Source organism: Prinia subflava, chromosome 1, assembly GCF_021018805.1.
Source record: "Prinia subflava isolate CZ2003 ecotype Zambia chromosome 1, Cam_Psub_1.2, whole genome shotgun sequence".
Classification (NCBI taxonomy): domain Eukaryota; kingdom Metazoa; phylum Chordata; class Aves; order Passeriformes; family Cisticolidae; genus Prinia; species Prinia subflava.
In genome coordinates this window covers 64,826,525-64,853,915 of record NC_086247.1, presented here as the reverse complement: position 1 = coordinate 64,853,915, position 27,391 = coordinate 64,826,525, and the positions used below count along the sequence as shown (strand labels likewise).

The window sequence follows — 27,391 nt, the reverse complement described above, 5'->3', positions numbered from 1 at the left end:
GAAGCTTGCCAGCATCCACAGCCTCTGCTCCAGAGGAACAGAAGCACTGCAGAACAGACTTCTTGAGCTCTCCTGGTAAGAAAAACCTGCCTGTGCTGCTGCTCTTTTGTAAATCCACTTGTCCTGTGGCTCCTGGGGGAAAAGTCCAAAGGATGGAAGGTCGCCTCCTGGAGAACAGCAGCAGGAAATGAGGAGCAGGAAGCAGCAGGGTGTGGAAGTGCAGACTGGAGCACAGTCTCTGTCACAGCTCGGAGGCACAGTGCCACGGGCCATTCTCACCCACACAGCCCAGCCAGCTGCCTTTTGTCACTTAGGTCCTTTGAGAATCAGGACTGCAGGGCTAAGTCCTGGGCAACAGCAGCTTCCAGAAGCATAGGATGGTTTTCTCAATTAATTCTCAATTGAGAATTAATTTCTCAATTAATTCAATTAAAACAGTCCCAGCCCCAACCCAAAATTACAGTAATCTTTTAATTTCCAAAGCCATTACAAGCCTAATGAAGATGAGAATGTGAGATGGTCACCTAGTTGCTTACAACAGTAAATCCCATTAGAAGTGAGGAAGTTTTTAAGTTACTCTTGGATACTTAAACAGATTCTAGATATTGATTACCCAGCATGAGCTGGTCCACATAAAGAACCACATTTTTAGCTGATGTCATTACCACAACTAGAAAGTTAAAACATGTAATTCAGTATCACCTTTCTTTCCAGTAACAAAAGGTAACTCTTTATCCCATATGCCAAGTCTTTTATTTGGAAATGGAATGCATAAAACAATGACTTGAACAGGAAAGTCTTGCTCATTTTAAAGATTTAAAATGTTCTAATTTTATATGCTTTATGACCATTATATAGGATATCATGAGGTCCGTGCCAAGAAATGCAAGACAGAAGACCAGTAAACTCACAGTATGTAAAGGTGCAAGAGCAAGCTTTCACCAGCTGTGTACAAAAATGAGCAATAAAACATCAGAAATACTCCAATATGATATTCTGGACTTTGAGAAGCTACTCTAGAAGAACCAATGATTTGGTTGTTTTGAAATGGCACAAAAAGGGAACGTGCTATATGCGTTCTTTATATCAGGAAAACTTTTCACACACATTTAACCTAATATGAAATATTAGTTTGCTTAACAGCAAAGAGCTCATTCCAAACAAATTCAAAACAGGTACAAGATACAGCCAATGAAACTCCAGTTTTGCATAGACTTACTTAGGTGTGTTTAATGCTGAAATCAATAATTTGTAGTTACAATTAACAGCATAAATAGCCTTTGACATTAACAGAAGATAAATATTCACTTCAAGGCTCCTTTCCATTGCCAGCAGTGTGTAAGGAGGACTTCAGTATAGGAAAGACTGTAGCAAAACACAATAGGCAGGCACATTTCTTTATCTTTTTGGGGCCCAAATATTTATATGGTCAGACTTTTGCAGTATCAGAAGTGGATAAAATTCACTTCACAAAGTAGTTCCAGACCACAGGAGCTGATCTCTGTTCTTCAAGATTATTCAGTGAATATTTTCAATTAATGACAAATTAGAGTTAAACAGCCTTGCACAAACAACATGCAATTAAATAAACTTAAGAATCATTATAGTTTATTTGTGAAGTTATTGACCAGTGCAAAACTAGAACTGGAAACTAGAATTCTGCCATTTGGATTTTATAAACTGTATTTTATTTGCTGCAGAAAGGAATGCACTCTGTATGTTCCTTACTGTTACTAAGAAACTCGCTTTTTAAAATCTTTGAAGATTTTAAATTTAGATTTTTTCTAACCATTTTTAAAAGTGGTTTCTAGATATAGCTGTGGAGTTTGGATTTTGGTATAATAATTCAATCTGATTATTTTTTACAAATTTGAAAGAAACATATAGAAACATATCAAAATACCTCCCTTAATGAATTCCATTCCCATGGAGTACACATTTTAAATTGTATGGAAGGTATGAATTGTTCTTTACCAGGCTTTTTTCTTTTGTACCTGTGTAGTTTGTTGAACCTGTACTTGAGCAAAATAATTCAACTGAATGATGTGTGTTTCATCTGAAAAACAGGATGGTGCAGGGAGGGAGAGGGGAAAAGACTGAGGAATTATTCCCTTTGAAACATGATAGAATTGGCCTAGTAGGTCACTGCGGTACCAAGTGATGAAGAATTTGAGAAACATTAAGAGACTTTCCCAGCACATAACAATTATCTGCATTACATGAATGCCTGCTATGCTAAGAAATCAGGTTTGTCAGCAATGCAGAAGGATTTCTATAAACTTGCATACATATTGAAAGAAATCATGGTACAGCTTTTTCACACCTTCATTCATTTTAAGAAAACTGAAACCCTCTGCCATATTGAGGGCCGAGAACATGCGGGGATTAGAAGTTTAACAACATGATCTACCTTATCCTGTATTACCAACAATATATTTTTTTAGCTAGGAATTAATGATTCCTACAATTTCCACCATCTCCATTATCAAATGAGAATGATTTGTAAGTAGAATATAATCCAATATGATACCTTTTATTTTTGACAGCCCCCAGTTTGGCAATAATCCTTGATTCTGCTGTAACACAGTGTCTTGTTTTTCAGTTTTCATAGCCTACTGGCACAGGTACCACAGTTTCAGTTCATCAGTTGTCTTAAAAACACAGATTTGGATCTTAATTACAATGGTCAGGATGCTTAGGTTTTCACTGAAGAGAAGCTGAAATGCAGGAAGTTTATATAATGTCATCTGGCAGAATGTAGATCTTGTGAGGACAGAGGAGGGTCGTGAAAGAGGAGGGTATCAAAACTAGATTTTGGCAATATAGAAGACGTATTGTCCATGTAGTTCTGTCATAAGCTTTAAAAATACTCTTATTAAATAAGTTTTTCCTTCCTTAAGACCAGGTAATACACAAAATGAGTAAGAGTCCAGGGGTCAGAATCTTCTTCAGTTCTTGGTTACTCTCTATGAGCTTTTTTTTTTGACTTTTCTTCATAAGATTCTCCATACTCATTTACTCTGCTCTTATCCACAGGATAAAGCCTGGCAGAAAAAAACCAAATCTTTAGTTACATTACAGGAAGGAATCTGAAGGAATTACGTAGTTCTGTGATGCTTAATTTTAAAAGTGAATTTCTTTGTCATCGTATTCTCTATTTCCATTTGTGGCAAAGCCTAACATCTTGAAGATTTGTACAGACATATCAGCTTCTTCACAATATGACTCAACCACTTGTGTCATACCAGAACCTCTTAAGAGACATATTAGCTCCCCTTAAGCTTGGCTGGAGTCTTTTCTCAAGAAATCCAGGATACCTCCCAAACTTGAAACCAGTGCCCAGCCCCTAATCAGAAGCTGCTGACTACTTAATTTATACATAAGTAACAACAAACAAAAATGTTTACTCTTGGGAACAAGAACACACTTTCTGTAACTTCACTATGAACAATATTTCATAAGTAGTGCATATAGCTGTCTTTCCCATCTGATTTTAGTTACTTAAAGAATCTGAAACTTGCCAGGTACTCAGCTTATGATAGAACCTGATAACTTGTTTTTGCAAACCAGATAAATAGAAAAGGAGAGCAGGGCAGTCCCCCATCAGACAACACCCTCACTACTGCCCTGCAGAGCACCTTGGAGAGCATGCCTCAGACACTGAGCACATGAAGATGTGGCCCCAGCAGGGGTTACAAGCCCAGAACTTCTAAGTGGGTTTGTGAATACAAGCTTAGGAATTTCTCTCCTTCCCTCCTTCCCCTTACTTCAAGTATTTATGTCTCACATTTGATTTGTGATTTTTTTTTTTGGTGCATTTTTTTTTTGGAGGTTTTGTTTGTTTGTTTTTGTTTTTGTTTTTTAGTGTTTGTTTTTTGGGGGGGGGTGAGGGGTTTGCAACTTCCAAACCTGGTGAAAAGGAGGATGTTGTGGGGAAGGAGAAGGGGTAACTGACAAAAATTCTGAGTATTGTGAGAAGAGAATTTTTTTGACTAGTCTGCATCATGTCCAGGATTACTGTCAGCTATGGGAAAATGTTTTTGTTCCTCGTATTTGTATTGAGAGCTCCTTTGCAGTGTGCTCTGCCCACCATTCCCTTCACTAGACATATACATAACTAACATTATCCAGACCATACTATACTATATTATACATTATTATAGTATAAAACTTCTGCTCCACATCTATCCCAATCTATAGTTCTTCATAGCAACAAGACTACAACCATCTACAGCACTGTAAAAACTGTAATAAATATTAAAGAAAGTTTTACCATCTTTGGTAGAGATAGACCAGGAAAACAACATCATCTCTAAAGCAGGCCAGCCTATGAGATGTTGGCATAGTGATGATAAAAGCAAATATATCATCAATAAAGGTGTTGAATGCCTACAAATAAAAGAAAAGTACACTTCAGTTGGCTGTGAAGAAAGGAAGTCATCAGTCATACAAAATTAGAAGCTTCCTATGTTTTTCTGTGGGAACACAGACTTCCTCCATATTTATAACAACACTTAAAAGTTATGCTGCAAAGCTAACTAATGCAAACTTTAAAATGCCTTCTTTTAATGAAGACCTGTCTACTACTTACTGTCTACTACAGACCACAAGTTACAAGTAAAAAGGAAGTAGGACTGTTTCAGGTAAGTGAGAGTATTGTCATGGGAGGGGAAAAACACAGACTCAGTTCCAGAGAAGACTTCAAAAGAAACTGGAAAAACCCTCACACTTCTGTTCATTCATTACTCAAATGACAAGATTTATAAAAAGTCAGTTGACTTTCGTTTTCTGTAGAAATTTGTCTAAAAGTCTGTTAATTTATTGCTCTTAAGAAGATTAACTTGATAGCCTTGGAATTACTTCAAAATGCTTTCAGTTTTTTCCTGGAAGTAACCATGTATTGAATAAGGGATGGATAATTTTCTACACCATTTCCAATCAACTAGGTGTACTATAGGCTCTATTTCTGCAGCAATAAAGAAAGGTAATTTAACCAAAAGGCAACGCCTCTGGATCTGGCCCTTGGCTACAGGGAGGCTGCACACATCAACCCCTACAGTTCACCAGCTCTAGTACTCACGCTGCAATAAACTGCTTCAATTCACTAAAAACATCAGGAAACAAATCCAGCAAAGAGTATTCACTGTTGGGTTAACAAACTGAGTCAGTTACATGGCTCCTTTCAGTTTAGCAAGCTGTATGCTAATCCATACCATAAGAAGGGGGCAAATGATATAAGCACAAAACTCACTCTACAAAATGAACCAACGTTTATATGATGGAAGAAAATACCAGCAGAAAATGGGGGTGTTGGACAGGACAGAGTTCTGATTAGTTACAACAGGAGAGCTCTTTCTGTCATGTCAAAACAGATCCATCAGTCTCAAGTGCCTGAGGAATATGACTGGCACTTCTCAAGCCTGTGCAAAGGTTTGCCATGGAACAAAAATTAAAACCTTGGCAAGCTGGAAAAGACAGCCTTTCCAAGTCAACACCCAAGTGAGTGATCCTACAACAACAATAGAAAGAAAAAGCTAAATGCTCCACCCTTCAGGCACATAGGCAGTCTTCATAAGCCACTGCAAGTGAATGCATCAAAGCAGCACATCCAGTAGACTTTAGACTGGATAATTTTCTTTTGAGATTACCTCATTTGAAGATATTCTTTATTAACAATGAAGGGCATAAACATAAAATCCACAGAAACTAGAAAGTCAGAGTTCAAATTAAGGAAAAAAACCCCAGCAACAAAGATTTCTAAAACAATGATCACAGGTGAGCCCTCAGACCCTTCTTTCCACTTCAAGTGAAGAAGAGAGCAAGCAACTTTAAATATCCATTAAAAATGGATACTCCTTCCAAAGTTTGCTAAATTAAACATAATTGAAAACAAAAATGGACTTCTTTCTCCACACAAGCCTTTGTTGTGGGTAGACTATGGCATCTAAACAGGAACCATAAATGGTCTGTAAGAAAAGGCTGTTCAGCAAGGTTGTACTGATTTAAAGGATATTTGTATGAATAACTTCCCTCTGTTGTTTATTTAACTGCTGATGTCCCTGCTCAGTTATTTTCTCTTGTGAAGTAAAATTGTGAGATTACTTCACTAATATACCTTTTGCTCCCTCCTCTTAAAGAAACATGCTGATTTGCCTTCTATATGCCTGAAATACTGTGTTTATTGTTATTTTTGTCTCTATTTCCACATCAGACACTCCTTATTTGCTATTTTGCTACCAGCTAGATTTCAATCTGTTTTCCTGGATGCACCCTGTTTCCTTAAAAACAGTGCAGCAGGAAGTTGGACAATTGCTATAGGCTCGAAGAAATGGAAAAGCCTTTGAAGTCTCTTTAGATGTATGCGTTTAAGTTCTTTTGTCACAAATCTTCTGTTCAGAATTGGACACCATTTCTTGAAAATTTTTAACACCATTCCTTTAAAGTACAGATGTTCTGGAGAATTCTGGAAACTCAACAGTGGGTGTCCCTTGTTATCCATATCAGTGCATGGAATCCTGACTGGGATACTTGGGTTTATCATCTTGGTGTTTGAATACTACACAAACCACTTGGACACACAAGTGGGTGCCTGTGGATATACAGCTATCAAAAGGTTAGTGAGCTGATTTTGTTTTTAAATAAACGAACTTTCTCTTCCAAGGTCTGATACTGAGCTTGGCTGCAGCACTGCATTATTTCCTACCAGGGCAGTCTAGGCAGTGGGGTCACCACAGTGCAGCCCCTCTTCCCCCATGAACAATCCCCCTCACATTTGCCCAGAAATTCACAATTACCACCCTGGCACAGAACGATGACTACATTACTTCAGTCTCTGGTAGCTCCTGGAACCTGCTACATAAGGTTTTTAGCATTCCTAACTCTTTCTTGAGAACTATCCCTGGTCAGTGAGGCATGGACGTATTTTTAAAATAATGCAATTAACTGAGACTGATAAATTTATCTGCAAGACCAACATCTGCACTCATGCAAGAGAGCTGACAGTACAAAAAGCAGTATTATCATAAAAAGTAGGATGCAAGTATTCTCATCATATGAAAGTCATTATGAAAAATGAAAATCAGTGTGGTTGTATTTTTTTTTTTAGGACAGTTGCAAACAAGTTTAGTTCTTAAAACCAAAAAAAAAGTACTGCTGTCCTTAAGCTATTTATTATTACGCTGTTTCTTAAGAAAGTAATTTTCAAAATGACTGTACCCAACTTTACATAACATCTTTACTTACTTTGTATGTGAAAGCCTTCCATGGTAAGTGTGCAACAGATTTCATCTAGAAATAAAAAATATCAAATTGTAATAAAGTCTGGAAGAAGACACTAGAAAAGTAGACTTTCATCACTTTTCAATCTTACCTTGTAGTTCACAAATAGTTGGGGCAGCATAAATAGGAATCCAAAAGCATACACTCCTGAAGATGAAATATGGAAAACAAACAAATGCAGAGATGTTCATCACACAACTGTAATTTCATAATTGGTAATTTGCACTAATTTTTTTTCTAAAGAGTGAAGATGCATCTAATCCTTTTGCTCACTTTAGGTTGATTCTTCTCCCGTTTTCAATTACTGTGGTAATTCAATAATAAGTTATGGCTCTGTATTACACTGATCCAAATGACAGCAGTTAATATTCTACTTTTCAGTCTTGGCCTTCATTTGAAGAAATATGAATAGAAATATGAACAGAAGAGACTCACCGTTGACAAAACTGTTAATCAACCAGGAGTACCAGCTACAAACAAAGAAGAGAGTAGAGTTATATTTCTTTTCAGCCAAAATTATAACATGTCCTATACACCACTGCATGGTGACTACTCCAAGAAATGGCTATGTTACAAGTTACTCCATGCAAGAACTAAATACCTCACATCTTCCTTGGATTAGGAGGGGCTCAGAGAAGGTAGTTTAAGCAAATGATGCTTATCGGTCCATACAAGGAGATTTGAGAGGTTTATCACCTGTTTTTATACTTTTATAGACCATTTTAAGACTTCTGTGTTGATAATCAGGTAACTGATATGAGATACACACACTGTGTGTGTAATACGGTGCACCGAACCCTGACTGTACTAAGGTAACACTGCGATCTAAATATTAAAGAATCACTTAATCTGGCACAGTAAGGACTTCTCAAATTTCAAACAAGTACCATTCAGTGCAAACCACAACAGTAGGTGCTTAAAAAATAATAAATACAAGGAATCTGTGTTTTTACCTCCTTCCATCTAATAACCTTCCCAGATGTTCAATGGAGCACAATCGTAATAAAATAATGGTAGTGCTACAGACAATGATCAAATTCCATGCTTCTGCTTGCCATCCTGAGAACAGCTAGTAACTGTCATGCTCTGGTTACATCATTTAAAATTAAACTTGCACTGCTGTGTTACTGACACATTAATAGCAGCATTACAGTAGTAGCAGCATTTCAGTAATCCACAAGCATTTAAAGATTGCATCAAAAAATGTCTCCAAGATTAAAGGATAATCCACTACTAAGATTACTTGTTCTGTCACATTTCCTTACTGATTTCACCATGGCAAGAATTCTATTATATGAATTGCTTTCACTTCCTTAAGCTGCAGCTCATAAAATACCTGAAATATAGTACTTTGGAACACTAAACAAATTCAAGAATTTTGTCAGAAAAGCAGATTTTTAAAATGCTGCATATTTGTTAGCTGCTTACTAAGACAAAAACCTTTTGCTCTTCTAAAAGCTCAGAAATCGCCCCAGTTTTTAGTATGAGTGTTACAGCTCATGTATGTAGGAACAGCTTAACATTAGGAAAAACTACTACTGCTTGGTTTCTCCCATCCTATCTGGGCCTAAGGACTATAAAAATTGCCTACATGGCCATCACCATGCTGGTGTTTGCAGACAGTTTTTCCTACAGCGAAGTCCCTTGCTTGCACACTTGCTTGCATCTCTCCAACACAAAATCAATCAGCTGTTTTGAGTGAAAGGGGACAAGGGTTTAATTTGTTCATGAAATATGGAGTGTCCAGCCCTCGCTGAAGTATTACTATGTTGCAGGAAGTCCATGGCTCTAAAGGAATAAAGAGCCCTTTCTCAAAAACGCTTTTGCTTGCTTGCCATCATAGCTATCATAGCTATTTGAGAACAGAGAAGCCTCTTGTTCAAAGCAAGTAATTTTGTGAAGGTTTTTGCTTCTCTCTGCTATTGGACAGGTTCAACCCCTGAATTCCTTTCATCTCTCCTATCACCAGCTGGTCCTCTGAACATCAAAGTTCAGCTTTCTTTCTCCTCTTCTGATTGACATGTATGCAAGCTATTGAATTCTATGCTAAAGTAATATCAGGTTACTTGTGAAATACAACAGCCTGTTGCTTACAGGATGTTAAAAAACCATCTAGATTCTTCAGCTTTAGATAGACAGCACAAGGAAGTTTCCAGCTCCTGGCTTATGCATCAAACAAACAACTGATTTCCATAACCATATAGAAAAAATGGGAATGTTTCAATTCCATGTAAGATCATTTATAGAGTTGCAGTACCTTTTGTATTTGACATTCAGCAAGGAGTAACCTGCACCTCCAATACACAGTGGATAGAGCAAATATGACAAGTATTTCATAGCCTAATAGACAAGGAAAATGGTTTGTTAGTTCACACTCTATATGAACAGATTTTTCATGGCATTAAATAGAAGACAGCCACATAATGTTTTCCTGAAAATCTTTTTCTGTTCCCAAATGTCTGCTATAATTTCCACTATGCTTCCACTTCTACTGGTGATGGTGAAAATTCCAAAGCCCAGTTTTAGACAAGCAATAACCTTAGAGTGTAGGCACCAAAGGACAGCACAAAGTTCAGTGTCTAAAAGTAGCTCCCTACTTTAACACCAATGCTGTCACCTATGCTCAACTCCTTTCAGAAATCAGGAACCACATGAACTTTCCTTCAGTAAATATAACGAGTACAAATAACAGGTACTAATATTAGTACAAATATTAACTTTCTAATGCATGAATGGTAACACTTTCAGACCTCTCTTCATGTAAGTCACTTGCAATTCTGCTTCTCAGAGCAATGCCTCAACCAGATTCAACAACCAAAAGAACTATTTCACTGTTTCCTTTCATAAATTATCAGAAAGAATCCTCACTATCTGATCATCTACACAATGATGATCCACTTGACAACTGTGAGGACGTGGAAAATACACTTGCAGAAAAAAAGTCCAAAACAAGTCAACCAACAGGTGACAAATACAGACTTTGTAGGTCAGAAGTCACAGGATACCCTCTTACCTGGGCATCATATTCCTCGGTTTTCTTTTCAGAGTCATTGTACGCACCGAACTGCAACACATACGAAAACCATAATCACATCAGAACACAGAGGGAAAGCATTTGCTGTCCAACTCCCTATATTAAGCAGGTAACAAAGCTTTTAAAAGCCTCTATATAGGAGAGACATATATTTGTCCTGAGCAACCTACCAAATATAGGGTAGGCAAAAAGACTAACCTGTAACCTCATATTTTACAGCAAATTTCCAGGAGTTCTTTGCTTAGAAAAATGTGGTTGAGATGGCAGAATTCACAAAGCAAAAACAAAGTCAAGTAGCTAAACATCTGTCAGATACAGGAAGCATTTATTAAAAGCCATAACCATGAAGAGGTCATTTATGGATTATCTCCACATGTCCAGAAATTCTGCCTGCTTAAACACAGTTCCTTGATTACTGATACAGGAACAAGCAGAGCCACCAGTCAGTCCAGACACACAGACTTCAAGAAGCACAAAACCCCAGCAGTTCTCATAAAGAAACACTGAATATTAGACAACTGTTTCTTCTACCAACAAGATAAACTTTCAGTGTAGATTGAACTTTGCCACTGCATGTTCTGCACTCTCAGCACTTCATTTTACCCAGAAGAATCATCTAAGAATGTACTGTCCCCAGAACATGCCACATCTTCTGTTAGTTCCACAATGGAGAAGTTACACCTACAGGTTCATGAAAAAGTCTTATTTCAAAACATGATGTCACTTAAGAGTGCCTTTCCAACAGTCCCACCTATAAAGATTTAGCAGGACTGATAAAGAAGTTGTGAAGTTTCATGCACCATAAATACATACAAGTAGCTGCTTCTTCTAAAGAACTCAAAGAAAGAACCAGGTTTGAAAATGCTCATCTTGCTATTGGATTAAGCCATTCACAGAGAGATGTACACGGGAAACTTTTATAATTTAAAAAAAATTCTTCATTTCAGCAGAAGTCAAGTTGCACAGTAACCTGGAAACAGATGGACAACTCAAGAGTGTAATCATTAACAGGGCAATGTCTACTATACCTGAAATTTGGGTCTCAAACCTTGCCACCTGATTGTCATTTTCAAGGCCTTCTTCACCTTCCAGAGCTGTGATTAGCAAACAAACAAACAAACAAACAAACAATAAACCATGCACATAAAAGATTATTATACAAAGGAACATCTTATGAAGGATTTAGATAATTAGAATCAAGATTCCCAAATACCTATTTTAATCACCCACTGCATAAAGTAGCAGCAGCCTTGATTGCAGCACACACTGTCTGTTCTACACAAACCAAATGCTGTATCATCAAACAAAGACAACATTGTGAGCCTGTACTATTAAGTCTCTTTATCAGATGATGTAGTTAAGGTGAAGTAACGTAGTTGTTCCGGGATATCTGAATTGCAGAGCCTAAGTGGGGTTAGTACCAACATGTACCCCAGGTCAGGCATTTAGAAAATTCCAGTAAAACCTGCCAAGAAAGTTTTTATGTGCCTTCCAAGAAGGTGCCTCAGAACTCCTAACAGTAATTAAGTTGGTGCTTACATTTCAAGAGTGGACTACAAGCAAAAAATCAGTGAATCCACTGAATTATTTGGTTACTTACTGTACAGCTCTAACAGCCTGACCCTAACGTACACCAAAAGTTTCAGTTCACCTGAAAATTTTCTCATTTTTCACACTGCTATAGAGATTTGACAATTTAGGCAGTGCCACTCCCAAGAGAACTACACTGCCTGGAGCTTTTTGTGGACAAGGTTCATTTGTTTAACTTTAGGTACATCAATATTCTCTTCTGATCCACCATATATTCCAAACAAAAAAAAAAAAAAGGGGAATAAAGACAATCCTTTACTGTTATCTTTGATACAAGTGAGAAAATTATTTCTTACAGAATCAATGTCACTATTTGTACTGCATGAGAGACAGGAGTTAAGTTCAAGTTGTGAAAAAGTTCTTCCTAGCAGACAAATTCCTCTGAGATGTTGTTACCTACGACCCACTGACTAGATGTGGACTTGAGGAATCATGCACACAGGCAGCAGTCTCCTCCTTTTCCTCCTTCCCCAATCACCTCAGTCCTGGCACTAGCTGTGGGCACACAGCCTGCTCTTTGCAATGCTTCTACGCAGGCTTGTTGACATGGTTATACTTGCTTGGCCAGGAGCCAGGACTATCTGGTGATGTGACAGGTGGAACCTCAGCATCATTCTGTGTTTGGTTCCTACAATATCAGCTGGACCATCCCAGACAAAAACTGATACTTCCAGTTTAGTTATTTGATCAAGGGACACAATCTCCTTTGTCACTGAAAGCCAATGACATGCAAGCTACAGCAGAATTTTCAGTACGTAGTTTAGCATTCTTTTTCTACTATAAACTATGGATGTTGCTGCAAATACTGGTATCTGGTCGTACAGCTTTAAGAACTCACCTCAATCACTGCACCAACGCCTGCTGGGATCAGTACCAATAAACTTGTTTGTTCATCCAAAAGGAAAAGAAATATTACCACAGTACTAAAGCACCGCCAAAGCACTAGACAGAAAAAATGAAAATGGAAGGCTTATTAATATTTAAATGAATAGCTGAGATGACAGAAGACTGATGGCCTATTTAGTGTAATTCTGTCTTACACAACTGAAGCATGAATTTCCTCTGTGTACATCTTGATATATCTAGTAGTTCTAGAAACAGCCAGTGATCTCTGGGCACACAGGGAAAAAGAACATTTAATGCAATCTTTATCACAGGAGATGAAAGAAAATTGGAACAGTTAATGAAGACTTCTGTACTGAAGCAATTAGAACCTACATTCAGGATTCTTGTCTCCAGGAAGCTGAAAGGCTGTGAGATTATATAATGTCAGTATTTGAAACTCATTCATTGTTTGTAAATGTTAAGTCTTCTGAATTCGACTTCACTGAGCTTTGAAACTGGTGACTGACTCTCATTTCTGAAATTCCATGGATCATTTAGAATTTTTATGAACTTTTTGGCATACACATACCAACAGCAGTACAACTGCTTTAAAAAAACAAAGGCACTCTCATAAAAATGATACATGTATTCTCCACATGATAAAAACATGCTGTTCATCATAAATTAGAATGACTTTTTTCCCCCTGGTATTGATATTCCTTACATGTTTTAATCCATCTGTAAATATGATAGAATTAAGGATAGTCTCAGAGGTCAAGTGACTCCAGGTTTCCAGTTTTGCTTCATAATCAGAACTGGGAAACAGCTATTGGAAAAACCTTCACCTGTTTCTAGGAAGGCTTGGCAGGATGTCAGATCACTGTTTCTCTCATCTTTCCTATACACAAATCAAGTCAGCCCTCCCATGCTCTCCCCCCTCCCTCCACCCCAGGAGCCTCCACTGCTCCTGTTTACATCAAAGCCCAGATGAAGCAAGAGCCCTGCGATACAGCACTTTCCACCTACAAATATTTTGGAACCTGCAGTTATCTACAAGGAACACAAGGGACTTGCAGAACAGCACTACCCATAAAAGCACATTCTCTCCACCCACAGAATGTTTTTTGGTCTTCATTCTTTTCTCAAAGTACTTTTCTGTTCTTTCAGCAAGGAAAGCATGGTAACTAACTCAATAGTAATCTAATTCCCAATTCCAAGACAGTCGTGCAATTGCTTAAACTCAAGTGATACTTGAGGACAGATCTAACAAAGTTAGAATCATCTGTGTAGACTGGTAGCCATCTCTTTTGTACACAAATCATCTCATTTTGTTGTCTCTGTAAACCTACAAAGCGTCAACTTAGAGCAAGACTGAAAACACACACCATAAAATAGCACATAGACAACACTTTGCATTCATCCATACCTGCTTTGGTAGACATCCCAATCATGCTCCTCTTTTTCTTCCAAAAACTTATGTCATTTTTAAATGCAAGGAAATCAAAGAGAAGCTGCAAATAGGAAGGAACATACTCATTTGCTTGAAACACGCACTAATTAGAGACTGAAAATATTAACAATGATTCAACATGGTATTAAAACCCTGTTTTAGATGCTTCAGAAATGAAAATTAAGACTCACAAATAAAAGCTAAAAAGAAAAGTTATTGTAGAAGCCCAGGCTCTAAAAGCAGTGCAAAATGACAGGATGAATTTCAAATACTGCCATTGCAATGCTGCACAAATCAGTGTCCTGTACAGAGAGGGCAACTCATCATAGAGGGTGAAGAATGAGGAACTACACACCTCCTTGAGAGACCAGGGAAAAGCATAGTAAATTAAACTAAAAATGCTCTGTATTGGATTGATAGTCAATTTACACTTGGATAATATCAGAACAATAGAAAAACAATCCTACGATACAGCAAGCCAGGTTTCCTCTGTATTTTGCCACTAAGTTGACCTAAACTTCCAGGCCATTTTAGAATTCAATTTATTCATAGGAAGCTTTTTTATTTTCTTCATTATTTTCATTCAATATAGTTTTTGGTATTTCCTTTAAGCCTTTGGTAGCTAAAAAAAAGCAAAAAATCAAATGCATATTCCAGAAATTCTTGGGTCAGTGGATTTTAGTGAAGAAATTTTCAGTGGTTTTTGTGGGGTTTGTTTATGGGAGTTTTCTGTTGTTGTTGTTTTATTATTATTATTATCATCATCATCATCATCATCATTTGGGAAGATGATACACAAAAGTAGCAGAAAAGCTTGTCCTAGTCTACAGATACCTTGCAACCTGACAGAGTGAAAAAATTCAATTAATATGTCATGGAAGTCTAACGCTTTCCAAACAAGTTAACTGTATGTAATGTAAGTATAAAGAAACATAACATTCCAAGCTCTTATCTTTCCCAGAGTATGGGAACTGTGTTGAGTATAACTGTAGATTTTAAAAATGTTTCCAGTGTCTAAAAAAAGCTGTTCATTAAAACCAAGATTCAGATTTAAGTCAATGCTAAGAAAGGGACAAACAACAACAACAACAACAAATAACCATGAGTGCTCCACACTTTACAGGAACATTTTTGGAAGCAATTCATATCAGCTGATCATTCCTCTAGGGATTAGAAAACAGAACTCAAACTCTAGTATAGGTGCTGCAGCTATGCCACTGCACTGGTAAACCTTGTGAGAAGTCAACAAAATCTGAACCCATGTTGACAGGCATACTAATTCTAGGGGCTTTGGTTCAACAACAATGTAAAAGAAAGTGATAATGAAGGTAATGTTTTATAGTTCAGTCAAGAGTGCTAGTTTCTAAATAATTATCTCAAATTTCTCCCTTCTTTAAGGTTTTTATATTAACTTTGTATTGGAAATATAGCTAACTTGTACCAGAAAATGTTTCCATGGCTCTACTGAAATCACTATTTTCAAGAATAATTTTTAATAAATGAAACACCTGAAAGTCAGACACACACTCCCTTTGGTTTTTTTGTATTATGTAATTCCTAAAAACTAAAACCACTTACATGAAATGCTGCTACGAAGAATGTCAAAGCCAGAAAATACAAGTTAGTATCAACAAAAATTCCTTTTACTTCATCTGCATCCTTTTCTGAAAATCCTATGAAAAAGAATAGGTCACTGTGCAAGAAGTACCAGACAGTTCATTGTTATTATGCTCAAGTCCACTATAAAAAGAATCTTATGTCACCTGCACAAGTTTTGTTAAGGAATCATAAATCCAAAACATGATGCAAGCTTTATTGGTAAAATCCTAATCTACCTATATTTTGGAAGTTATTTAGCTTGTCATAAACATCAGTTACAAGCCTTTGACTTATGCAATTACAATGTGTTTTGTGATGTTTTAAAAATGGTTAATTTACCTCTGTATTCTTGTTCCCTACTACAGGTTAACACCTATTTTTATCTTTAACTTAAGGAGAAACAATACAAGATTTGTAGTACTAAATCTCTTCACCAGCTATCCATAAAAAAAAAAGTGTCATCTATGCACATAAAAGAAACAAACTTAGGGGTTAATTGTGGTTTTGTGGCCTAAAGTCATTAAAGGTAAGCGTACCAAATTGCTGGAGGGAGTACACAGCATCCTGCATGTGGATCCAAAATCGGAGTTTTCCAAGAGATATTTTGTCATATGACACTGTAAGAGGTAGCTCTGTTGTTGAACGATTTATAACCTGCATTTCAAAAAGATATGTTTCATTTTTAACACCAGAAAAATGGCAACAATTACTTCCATTCATTTTTTTTAAATAAAGAAAGTGATTGTATCACACTGTAATTTAATCACACAATTTTAAGAACTGTCTTTTAAAGGGAATAAGATCTTAGATTTCTATACCATGGTTGAAGTCTTTGTGTTTTTCCCAAGAAATGATAAATTAGCAGTTTGTTCTGTTCAGGTTCCTATAGCAACCTCACTGTTCCTGTATACAAATGTGTGAAATGGCAGAATGAAGTGGGAAACGTGCGCTTAAGATAATCCTTTTGACAGTTCTTCTCTGAATGCATATGCTAAGATTACCTAAACTAGAATATTATAAAAAAACCCAACCAATGAACAAATTGTATCCTGAAGGCCACAGTCATACATTTACTACACTGAGGCTGATTTTAAGAGAAACTGAAGGGTGAGCAAGCAAGATCAGACAACACCACAGGTAGTGAAAACACCACAGCTAACGCTGAGTAAGGTAACTTTGAGATCTTGGGTGTCACAAAAACTTTCTTCCTGCACTCCCAAAAATGTATCTCTGCTAATCCTACAGTATCATCTATATGTTACTTAAGCTGGGGAAATGAAAGTCTTAAATTGTCTCAGCTCCTTCTACATGACAGCTGTCCATATCCAACTCTCAAGCAGGTTTAATAAAACAGAAAAACCCTGTCTTGTCCTCTCAGATGTTAAAATACTCAGCAGCTACCTCAGTACAAGTTCAGGCAGTATGTTTTACATTTCCAAGGATAGCTCAGGACTACAGACTGACAGGCACTCTTTGCAAGAGTTCAAGATCTACTGTTCCAGGCTCCTAATTACTCCCAATCATAATTCCCATCTCAGACCTGCTACTCTACACTGCATCTGTTCCTACAGATCTGTTCCTAATTAGTTAGCTGACACCAAACTGATGTGAATGGGCTGCTCCTGATTCTTGTGACACAGAACACGGGTTTAGGCTCCCCACCTATCAGTCAGATGTGAACTGAGGGCTATGTTCATCCTCCCATTCACTCTTTCCTCCAGTGAGTACAAACAAATCTCAATTTCACCACTCTCCCAAGATCCTGTAACCTTTTCAAGTGGCAGAACATGCAGGCACGTGAGGGAGAGGAAGGGAAGCTGAGAAAATTATATGAATACAGCAGAGAGAAAAGCTTGAAAAACTAGAACAGTCTCAGGGGCTCTCTGAACTGAATGGAACAAAAAAAACAAGTGTGGTTCGAACTAACTGTAGAGAATGCTGTCAAGATTCTACAGCTATTTACCAAAAACTATATAAACATCTTCCAGACCCTCCTCCTTTTCAAAGGATTCCTGTAATTCAATTTCTCAGTCTATCAAAGACAGCATTAACATTTATGGGAGAAAGGGAAAAGAAATTTGATCTGTGGAGGATGAACAAACAACAAAAATTTTGCAAATGCCTCGGTAAGCAGCATGTAGCAAATGCACTCTTCACAGACAAAGAATTGCTATGGAGGAGTTAGGGGTAGCCTGAACTAGAGTAATGAATTGCAGACAGTTTAGAAAGTTTATGGGAAGTTTACATCTACAAAGGCTTCCAACTAGAAGGTGTGTAATCCAGATGTGCTTATTTAACAGTTTTGAGACATTCCCCAAGACTGTTTTCCTCGGTAACTCCAATTACCAAACTCCAGTCAGTGCAACTGAAAAGAACAGCAAGGCTTAACTAAGAGCTGTTGAGATCAACATGATTTGGATACATGGGACTGCCATGCAGCTCCTCTAGCAAAGGAACTGCATGATTTTCTACAAGAAAAGAGTTGGGCAAAAACTGAATACAGATTTTTTTTTTTTTTTTTTACTGCTGGAGTGACTGAATACTAAAGCACATTGCCCATAGAGGCTGTGGCCTCTCCATCCTTGGATAGAACCAAAACTCAACCGGAAAGGTCTTCAGAAACTCACTCCATGTGATCCTACTCTGGGAAGGGGCATTGGACTAGCAATCTCCAGAAATCTCATCCAACTTCATCCTTCTGTAATTCTACTCCTGAAGTTTCAAAGTTCTAATTTATTTGAGTGCACAAAAACACTGGACACACTGTAACACCAAACTTTCAGGTGCTCAGCTTACTCTAAGATGACAGAGAGCAGCACCAAGAAATTTAACCACAAGTGAATTTTGAGTAGATAAGACAATAGCTACTGACTCAAGTGTAGCTCCACTATCAGCTGTGGATATTGTCAATAAACGTAGAAGGTATGAGAAGCAACTCTAGTGTGCTTACACAACTTCTTCATATTAGGGAGTCAACCTGCTGAGGAGATGCTCCTGCCACTGGTGGTGCTACAGTGATGTCCTCCATATCCACCCAAAAGGGAGAAGCAATGGGATCCAAACATCTTTGGTGGAATAGAAGACAGTGATTGACAGATACTTCTGCCAGAGAGAAGTCTCAAAACCCAGATCCAGCTTTTGCAGTTACCACAGTAGGTCATATTAAGTTAAATGGTCATTGAATCATTTTGTGGATTTATACTTATTCATTACAGCGAACAACCTGTGAGAAAACCTTAGTTAAAACAACATTGAAGATTACTGTTAAAACTGTTAAATGTAATTAAAGGTATTCTATTACTCACCATCAAATCTTTCACTCTGTTGCTTAGCTGATCAATAAATAATATTGGAAGGTAATGCACTGTCTTCCCCAACTGAACCCTAGGATATTTAAACATGGATTTTATGACTGTAGTGACTTAACAAAAAAACTACTTTTACTCAAAATTAGCACTCATTCATCACTTTCAGATCTATCCATGTAGAAATTTCCCACCATCTTTTCAGGCACATTTTCTTTTAACAAACAGCAAGAAATCAGCCACTAGCCAAGAATTAATCTTTCACTGAAAAATACCATTATTGAAAAATTTTCTTTGTTTTCACTCTCCTGTAGAAAGACAGAATAAGCAAATAAAAATACAAATGAAATTGGCTGTGATGATGCTGAAGCTTTTGCATGACCAAGGACAATTTAAAAGTCTGTGGAAGAGAAAAATGCTGAAGTTTACTGCCATGTATTTGTATCCTTTGTTTCAAGTATCCCCTCCTACTGCAACCATGACACCTCTCCACCATCTCCCCCACTGGCTGGTGCCTGGCAGGACATCAGTCTCTGGCGCACATGGGACCATGGATGTGATGGCTGATGCACAAACGGGAAGGTGAGATACCACTGCAGGGACTGTACAAGGAGCAGAAATCTTCTCTGCCACCTACAGAAGCTCATATTTGGATTGCTCTACCACATCACCAACCTGCGTGAATCCAATAAAAACGTCCTAGCCTTCAAGCCCTCTATCAAATTGGTTACTGTAAAGTTATTTACCAAATTATGACCTACATGCAATTGCTTTGTCAGCATCTTAGAAAAGTATTTTGCCCAATGCCCTAAGAGAGACAAATTCTTAAAGCCTTCACTAGAAAAGCAGTTACCTACACTGTGATGCTCTTGCTAAAAATCTATGAAGTAGCATCATGGAGATTTTTAAAGCCTGAAAGTTGAATTTTAACTGTTGACAAAAGAAAGAAGCCTTTATGCGTGCTAAGAAAGACTGCATACAAAACACAGTGTGCAACAGTAACACAGAAAAGTACTAAATTGAGGCTCAGAAATAGTGCTTGGTTACTTAACTGAAGTGATTTAGGTTTCTATGTAATAACTATGATTAAAGCTATTATTAGTGAAATTGCAGCAGGTTATTTCGCATCCAAACTGTTTTCCTCTATAATGCAATAACAAAACAGCATTGATGCAAATCAACCAGAAAAAACTTCCTTGTCCATCAACCCCAGTCCAACAACCCCTTCTCGTTATGGCTCTATCTATTCTGGCTGGAAAGCTGTCCCACCACCCTGGGGTCTGCTGCTTAAGCAACTGCTTCTGGATTTAAGAGGGTACTTGAAGAGAAAGGCATCAACACACAGCAGCACAAGCCTATACAGCACTACTTGTATGCTTGAGACTGGAAGTGATTGAAGCAAGCTGTGAGCAGAAGCTACTGCCTGCACCTAGAGCCCTAAAAACCCATCCCTGTCTGCTAGTACTTCCTTGAGGAAAATGACTTAATGTAGGAACACACACTGTCAAAGCAAAATAAAAGGTGAAAAAAAGATATCCCAGGAGATCAGCTGTGCCTCTTCAACACTTCCAGTTTGTACCGTTTGTAACTTGCAGATGAAGGATAATTACAAAGGCTCAAGGGATGGCAATTGCACTGAAGGCCAGGACAGCTGGAGAACAAATGGGTTTGAAGCCGGCTGTAGCATTCTGCCTGTGTCTCTGTAGTCCTGCTTTGCCTTACTATGGTAATTCCACACAGAAAATGTACTCCAAACTCTGAGCTGCCCAGGAACCAGATATCTCCAATAACACTTTCTAGTACATAACATCTTAGCAGCAATTTGTCACTACCAAAATGCAAGCATTAAGTGCATCTATTCTTGTCTCTAGGTGTCCATTTAAACATAAAATACTAAAGAAGGTCAAGGAGACCATTTTTGAAGAAATGTACCTTAAGTTTATAATAACATATCTAACAAATTAAATCATTGACTTACATTTTCATGTAACGGTGAACATCAGCAGGGAGAGATGATCCATCAAACACAAAATCTTCCACCATGACATTCAAAGTTAGCCTTGACCTCCAGTGAGAGACAGGTTCATCCAGGGCATTGGTCTGTTTTTCTGCTTCAATTTGCTTTAAAAAAAGAATAAAAATACATAGTGCTAGCCAATGCAAAATTTTGAGGGTAGTAACCTAACTCACAGAATCCAGAGTCATTAACTATATCAAAAACCAAAAGCCCTCTAAGAAACAAATTACCTTGATTTCAACCAAGTATTCAAGTATTTTGCTCAAATATGACAGAATGGATTTTAAAGGCCCACCACAGACACTGAAAAACTTCAGTGTCCATTCACAGCCATGTTCATCAAGAAAGAATATTAATCTAATTAATCTTCATACCTTGAGAATGTGGACACTAATAAGAAAAAATCACTTCGAAATCAGGACTTACTGTACAGTAATCAGATGTTACTTCAAAACAGTTAAAAGGATGTGGATGATCAACCAAATATTATCTGTTTGTCTTCATATCTTATTCTGCTATTTTACACATGAATTCAGTTCACTATAGAAGGCAGCATTATGCTGTTACAGAGCAATACAGCATTTCTACCAAAAGTTGAAGCAATTATTGTTAACTAGGGAAGTGTTTTAATACCCAGCCAGCATTTTAAAGAGCTCTGTCTCTGCTCTGCTGAGTGGTCTGCTATGAGCATGATAATCAAGAAGAGGATTTTGATTCTTTTTCTGTTGTATCATCACTAGTTTAAAGATACAAGCACAGCAGATACTAACACTAGAAATGTCTGTAAAAGAAAATACTTCTTTTGCAGATGTACTTTTATAGATGGAACACACACCTACCTGTGTGTCTGATTCACCCGTGAGCAAGTTAATCTCTTCTGGTTTGGGGACCATGTAGGTGGTCAGAGGGCTCACTATATGCACCTGCTTACCATCATGCCAAGGCAAAATGCCAGCATGATGAAGAAATACGAATGCATATAATGTGCCATTATTTCGGGTTTTCTTTGGTACAGAGACATTCACTGTCCTAAAATACAAAATAAATATATTATGAGATGACATAGCACATGCTGAAATATTTAGCTATTACTAAACATTTGGGTTGCCTGGAACACAACAATTACTTCTGGCTATCATGTTCCATGGCTGGATGGGGTCATTTCTTATCATAATATATGCATTTCCAAATATTTACTATTATATTGAGATAGTTTAACCTTTGTCCACTTCCTACTTTATCACTCTAGATAACACAGGACTATAAGGTCCTATGCATCATCAATTCTTTTGTTGCCTTCCTCTGCTGATAGGTCACAGGGTCATAATTATGATAGCACTTGTAAAAAAACAGCCTTCACGTGCTGAAGATGCATCACAGATTACTATCTATTCTATCTATCAGATACTATCTATCAGATACTATCTATCAGATACTATCTATCAGATACTATCTATCAGATACTATCTATTACACAATACAAAGTTTAAAAAGGAAATCACAAAGTCTTGCCATGCACTTTGCATTAATAAAATATCTTCTCAGCTATGGCATGCCAAACACAGAACTCTAAACTGGAGCCCCAAACCATGAAGTCACTGCCCTTGTACTAGCCAAGAAATCATCCTACTTGCACCCTTGCATAATGCCTCCTCTATTCCTGTATTCTTGCTCAGCTTATTCTGCTCTGAATACTTTCAATGGCTTAGCAGACTCTTGTCAGTAAAACAATTCTTGTAAGTTCTGTCAGAGATGAAGTTCAATGTGATCTAAACTGCAAGCAACAAGTTCTTTAGTCACAGAAAATGAAGAGACTAAAATAACCTTGGGGATTATAATAGGAGAGTCAAGAATGGGGCAACTAATTTAAACAAACAAACAAACCAAAAGTGAGACAGCCAACACGAACAAAATAAGCAGCTCCAGTCATTTTAATTGTTCAGAGGCATATGTAGAGTGCAGTGTTCTATTAAAAAATTTCTCAGAGGGCACAGTCTTAGAACCAATACCCCTTCAGAAGATCCCCAAACCCTAGACTACCAGAAAAGAAGGTTTTCTTGTGTGATTTTTAGCAGAGAAATAGTTATGGAAGAGTGTGTTGCTAAAACACATGAAAGGAGAACATGGTTTGACATCAGTCCTGTTCCAGGTCTGATGCCACAGCAAGAAAGAACGTACCAAAACACATAGCCAGTGTCCTACATATGTGATTGGAGGCAAGTCCCAAGCATTTCCAGGCACATTTGCCTTTAGATTTTCTCAATGGAATGCCATTTTTACTATTACAAGCAAGGCACACTTCTGCAAAATGCTTGCCTATGTGGCTGAAAAAAGCATGCTGATCCAAGCTAACCAATAACAAAATCTAGCTTGCCTTCATGTGATTCTTAGTTAGGATGCACACTTCAGAATGCAATAAAGAACTCTGATACCTTGGATACTACTGGTCCAGATCCTTACCTTTCAAATTTAGACTCAATATCAAAATCCTCCACATTCAAAACGAGATCTATATTACTCTCAGCACCAATGCTTGATCGTGTGGTAGTGTACACGCTTAACTGAAATCAAAACACAGCACAGAGAAATTAAGAGTATGGAAATAAATTCACTAAATTTAGAGTACATTTAGAGTGCAGGTTTGTCCTTCAGCCTAATTCTCCCGGATGCAGAAAGGTTGTATACACAGGGAAAGAAAAGAGTGTGCTTAAAAAAAGTCTTTCAGCTCCTTTTAGGGGCAGAAACATGCCCACTAAATACATTTTAATGGGATGACCTGTTCTGGAAGTTGAAGGAAGTGGAGCCATTTCTCAGAACCAGAGACCCTGTCAGTAAAGGAAAGGGTCTCTGTCAGGGCTGGAAAGGACCTCTGGAGATCACCTTGTCCAACCCCCTGCCAAGGCAGGGTGACCTAGAGCAGGTAACACAGGAACACATTCAGATGGGTTTGGAATGTCTTCAGACAGGGAGGCTCCACCACCTCCCCGGGCAGCCTGTTCCAGTGCTCTGTAACCCTCTGTAACACAATGAAGTTCTTCCTCACACTGAAGTGGGAGTTCCTGTGTTTTAGTTTATGGCCATTACCCCTCATCCTGTCACTGGGCACCACTTACAAGAGTCTGGCACCATCCCCTTGGCACCCATCCTTTGAGATATTTACACGAACTAAAGAGATCCCTTCTCAGTCTTCTCTACACTAAACAGGCCCAGCAGTTCTTTCGCAACACTGCCTTAAACAGTACGTGCGTGACAGCAGATATACGAAATCAATAAAAAACAAGTCCTACACTGCACCAGCCAAGGGAGCTCTCCACAAGGCCCAGCACTACCGGGAGGGCGTGGGAGCGGCTCGCCGGGAGCGAGCAGGGCCAGGGGGCAGCAGCGGGGTCAGGGGGCACGGACAGGGACAGAGGACAGGGACAGGGGTGGCGCCGAGGAGCCCGTGACCTGGGCGGTGCGCCCAGGGCCGTGCCCGCCCGCTCACCTGCAGCTTGGGCCTCCGAGCCAAGTAGGGCCACACGCATCCCCCGGCCGCGCCGTCCGCCGCCGCCGGGCAGGGCCGCGTGTAGACGATGCCGTACATGACCCAGCAGGTGTGCGCCACGTACACGGCGAACACGCCCACCACCAGGCTGGTGAAGGAGCTGCGGCTCAGCATGGTGACAGCGCCCACGGCCGCCGCCCCCCGCCGCAGCCCCGCTCGGGATCCGCCGCCGCCGCTCGCGCATCCCCAGCACCGCCCGCCCCGCCCCGCCCACCGGGCCTCCGTCACTTCCGGCGGCGCGGGAGGCCCCGCCCCCTCCCCCTCCCCCCTCCTCCCCCCGCAGCCGGCGCCGGGAGCCGCGCGCGCCCCGCGGGGACCGAACGGCCCCGCCCCCGGCGCGCGCCACAGAGCGCGAAGGCGCTAGGGGGCGCTGTGCGCGCGGCCCGCCCCCGGGCGCGCGGGGCCCGGAGCGGAGGGAGCGGCGCGCGGGGCTGCGGCGAGGGACGGCGAGGGGCCGGGGCAAGGCCAGGGAGGGACACTGAAACTGGAGAAGGGTCGGGAGCACAAGTCCTGTGTGGAGCAGCTGAGGGGGCTCGGGGTGCTTAGCCTGGAGAAAAGGGGGCTTGGGGGGACCTTATCGCTCTCTACAGCTCCTGTGAAAGGAGGATGTAGCCGCAGGGGGATCGGCCTCTTCTCCCAGGTAACAGGATGAGAGGATAAAGCCTTAAGCTGCACGTGGGAGTTTAGGCTGTACTTCAGGAGGAACGTCCTGACAGGAAGGGTGGTTAGATGTTGGAATGGGCTGCCCAGGGAGATGGAGTTGGACGATGGATCCCTGTGAGGTGTTTAAGGAAAGACTGGACCTGGCACTTTTTGCCATAGTCTAGCTGATGCCATAGGCTGGACTCGATGATCTCAGACGCCTGTTCCAACTGAATGGATTCTGAGTGACTCTGTGATTACCATTACAGAAAAAGAGTTTTTGGGCAGTTGTAATTGCAGTCAGAGAAGGGTGGGATGAGAACATGTGAGAGGAACAACTCCACACCAGTGTCAGTGGAGAAGGAAGGGGAGGAGAGGCTCCAGGTACCAGAGCTGAGATTTCTCTGCAGCCCATGGTGCAGCCCCTGGTGAGCCAGCAGTGCCCCTGCAGCCCACAGAGATCCACAGGAGAGGCTGTAGCTCCAGGGGAGGCCTATGGAGAGAGGAGCCCATGCTGGAGCAGCCTGTCCTGGAAGGATTGCACCCTGCGGAAGAGTGACCCACGCTGCAGCAGTTTTGGGAGGATTGTTGCCCGGGATGGACTCATGCTGGAGAAGTTCATGGAGACCTGTCTCCAATGGGAGGGACTCCATGGCAGAGCAAAGGAAGGGCTCCTCTCCCTGAGCAGTGGGAGAAAAGATGGGTGATGAACTGACCATCAGCCCCATTCCCTGTTTTCCTGCACCACTGGGGGAGGAGGTAGAGCTCAGAGGGAGGGAGGGGTGGGGGAAGGTCTTTTTAAGGTTTTATTTTACCTCTTATTATACTGCTCTGACTTTGTTAGTGATAAATTTAATTCATATCTATAATTCCAGCCTGTTTTATCCATCACTGTATTCCATGGGTGATGTCTCACAGTTCTTAACTCATGAAGGCTTTGTTACTGTCCAGTTGTGGAGGGAAGTGAGAGAAAGGCTTTGGTGGGAGCCTGGAATCCATCCAGGCCAACCCACCACAGTGGGACAGCATGGGCAGGTACCCAGGACAGTGGGCACCTCCAAGGTATTGGAACTTCACCCTTGAACAAGTGCAGATGGTAGAAAAACTAGTAAAGCATCTGGAAAAAGTATGCTGGTGCCCTGGCTATTCCAGAGACATTGCAGTGTGCTGGGGTCTGGCCCAAGCCTACTGGGTCCTCTTCAACCTTATTAATTACCCTCGAGGGGAGAAGGAAGTCTCTGGATCTGATGACAAGAGAACAGGAACAGCACCTGGCCCTGAACAGAACCAGCCCATGCTGATATCAGCTGCTCCTGTACTCAAGAAGACAGGGATGCTAAAGTCACCTTGTTTAGTAATGGAGAACAAAGTGAGGTCACCACAACAAGAGGAAGAGGCAGAACAAGGTGGGATCTTCCAACTGGGACACACATTTAGCAAAGGCCACGTGGTTAATCCAGACCAGGGGATCTGCCAGTTTGGCTGGCCCTACCCAAACAAAACTTTTATGTACTTTCATGTGATAAAGTTCCTGTAAAGCATGTAAAAAATATGCTGGGGAAAGCAATCTGGGTTACTCCTGCCTCAGGCAAAGGCAAACTCATTTGTGGGGTGAATTCCATGCTGTGCCAATGAGGAGGTGCAAAATAAGCTGGAACGGAGCATGTCCAGGGCAGCTGACCAGAACTGTCCAAAGGGATATTAAATTATCTTTACCACTGAATGTCACGCCCAGTATATAAACGGGGGGGAATTGCTGGCAGGGACTGAACACTGCTCAGTGAAGGGCTGGGCATCAGTCAAGAGGGTGGTAAGTCATTATGCTGTGCATAACTTGTCTCTCTTGGGTTTTATTCCTCTCTTTATTGCCACTTTTTTCATTATTATTTTATCTTATTTCAATTATTAAACTCTACTTATCTCAATCCCCAGGTTTTTCCTTTTTTTCCCCAATTCTCCTCCTCTTGCCACCACCGGTGGGGGGTGAGTGAGCAAGTGGGTGCGTGGTTCTCAGTTGCCACCTGATGTTCACCACCACAACTCCATCACTTGAAATTAGAGAATAACATTAAGTAAAACACTAGCAAGTCTTCCCTTGAAATCGTCC

The 27,391-nt window shown here is 39.9% G+C and overlaps 1 protein-coding gene across 1 annotated transcript; it reads right to left on the bottom strand.

Annotated features, from left to right (window-relative positions):
* Positions 1 to 730: 730 nt before the first annotated feature.
* CLPTM1L (CLPTM1 like) lies at positions 731 to 24,861 on the bottom strand. The gene is made up of 17 exons (XM_063398485.1): positions 24,583 to 24,861; positions 23,559 to 23,659; positions 21,938 to 22,127; positions 21,060 to 21,202; positions 19,082 to 19,160; positions 16,313 to 16,430; positions 15,756 to 15,850; positions 14,154 to 14,238; positions 12,741 to 12,844; positions 11,341 to 11,406; positions 10,292 to 10,342; positions 9,536 to 9,618; positions 7,714 to 7,748; positions 7,370 to 7,425; positions 7,243 to 7,287; positions 4,274 to 4,389; positions 731 to 3,044 (listed from the first exon to the last, which is right to left on the bottom strand). The coding sequence occupies exons 1-17, from the start codon at positions 24,754 to 24,756 to the stop codon at positions 2,960 to 2,962; spliced, it is 1,626 nt and encodes a 541-aa protein (XP_063254555.1). The 5' UTR covers positions 24,757 to 24,861; the 3' UTR covers positions 731 to 2,959.
* Positions 24,862 to 27,391: the final 2,530 nt, after the last annotated feature.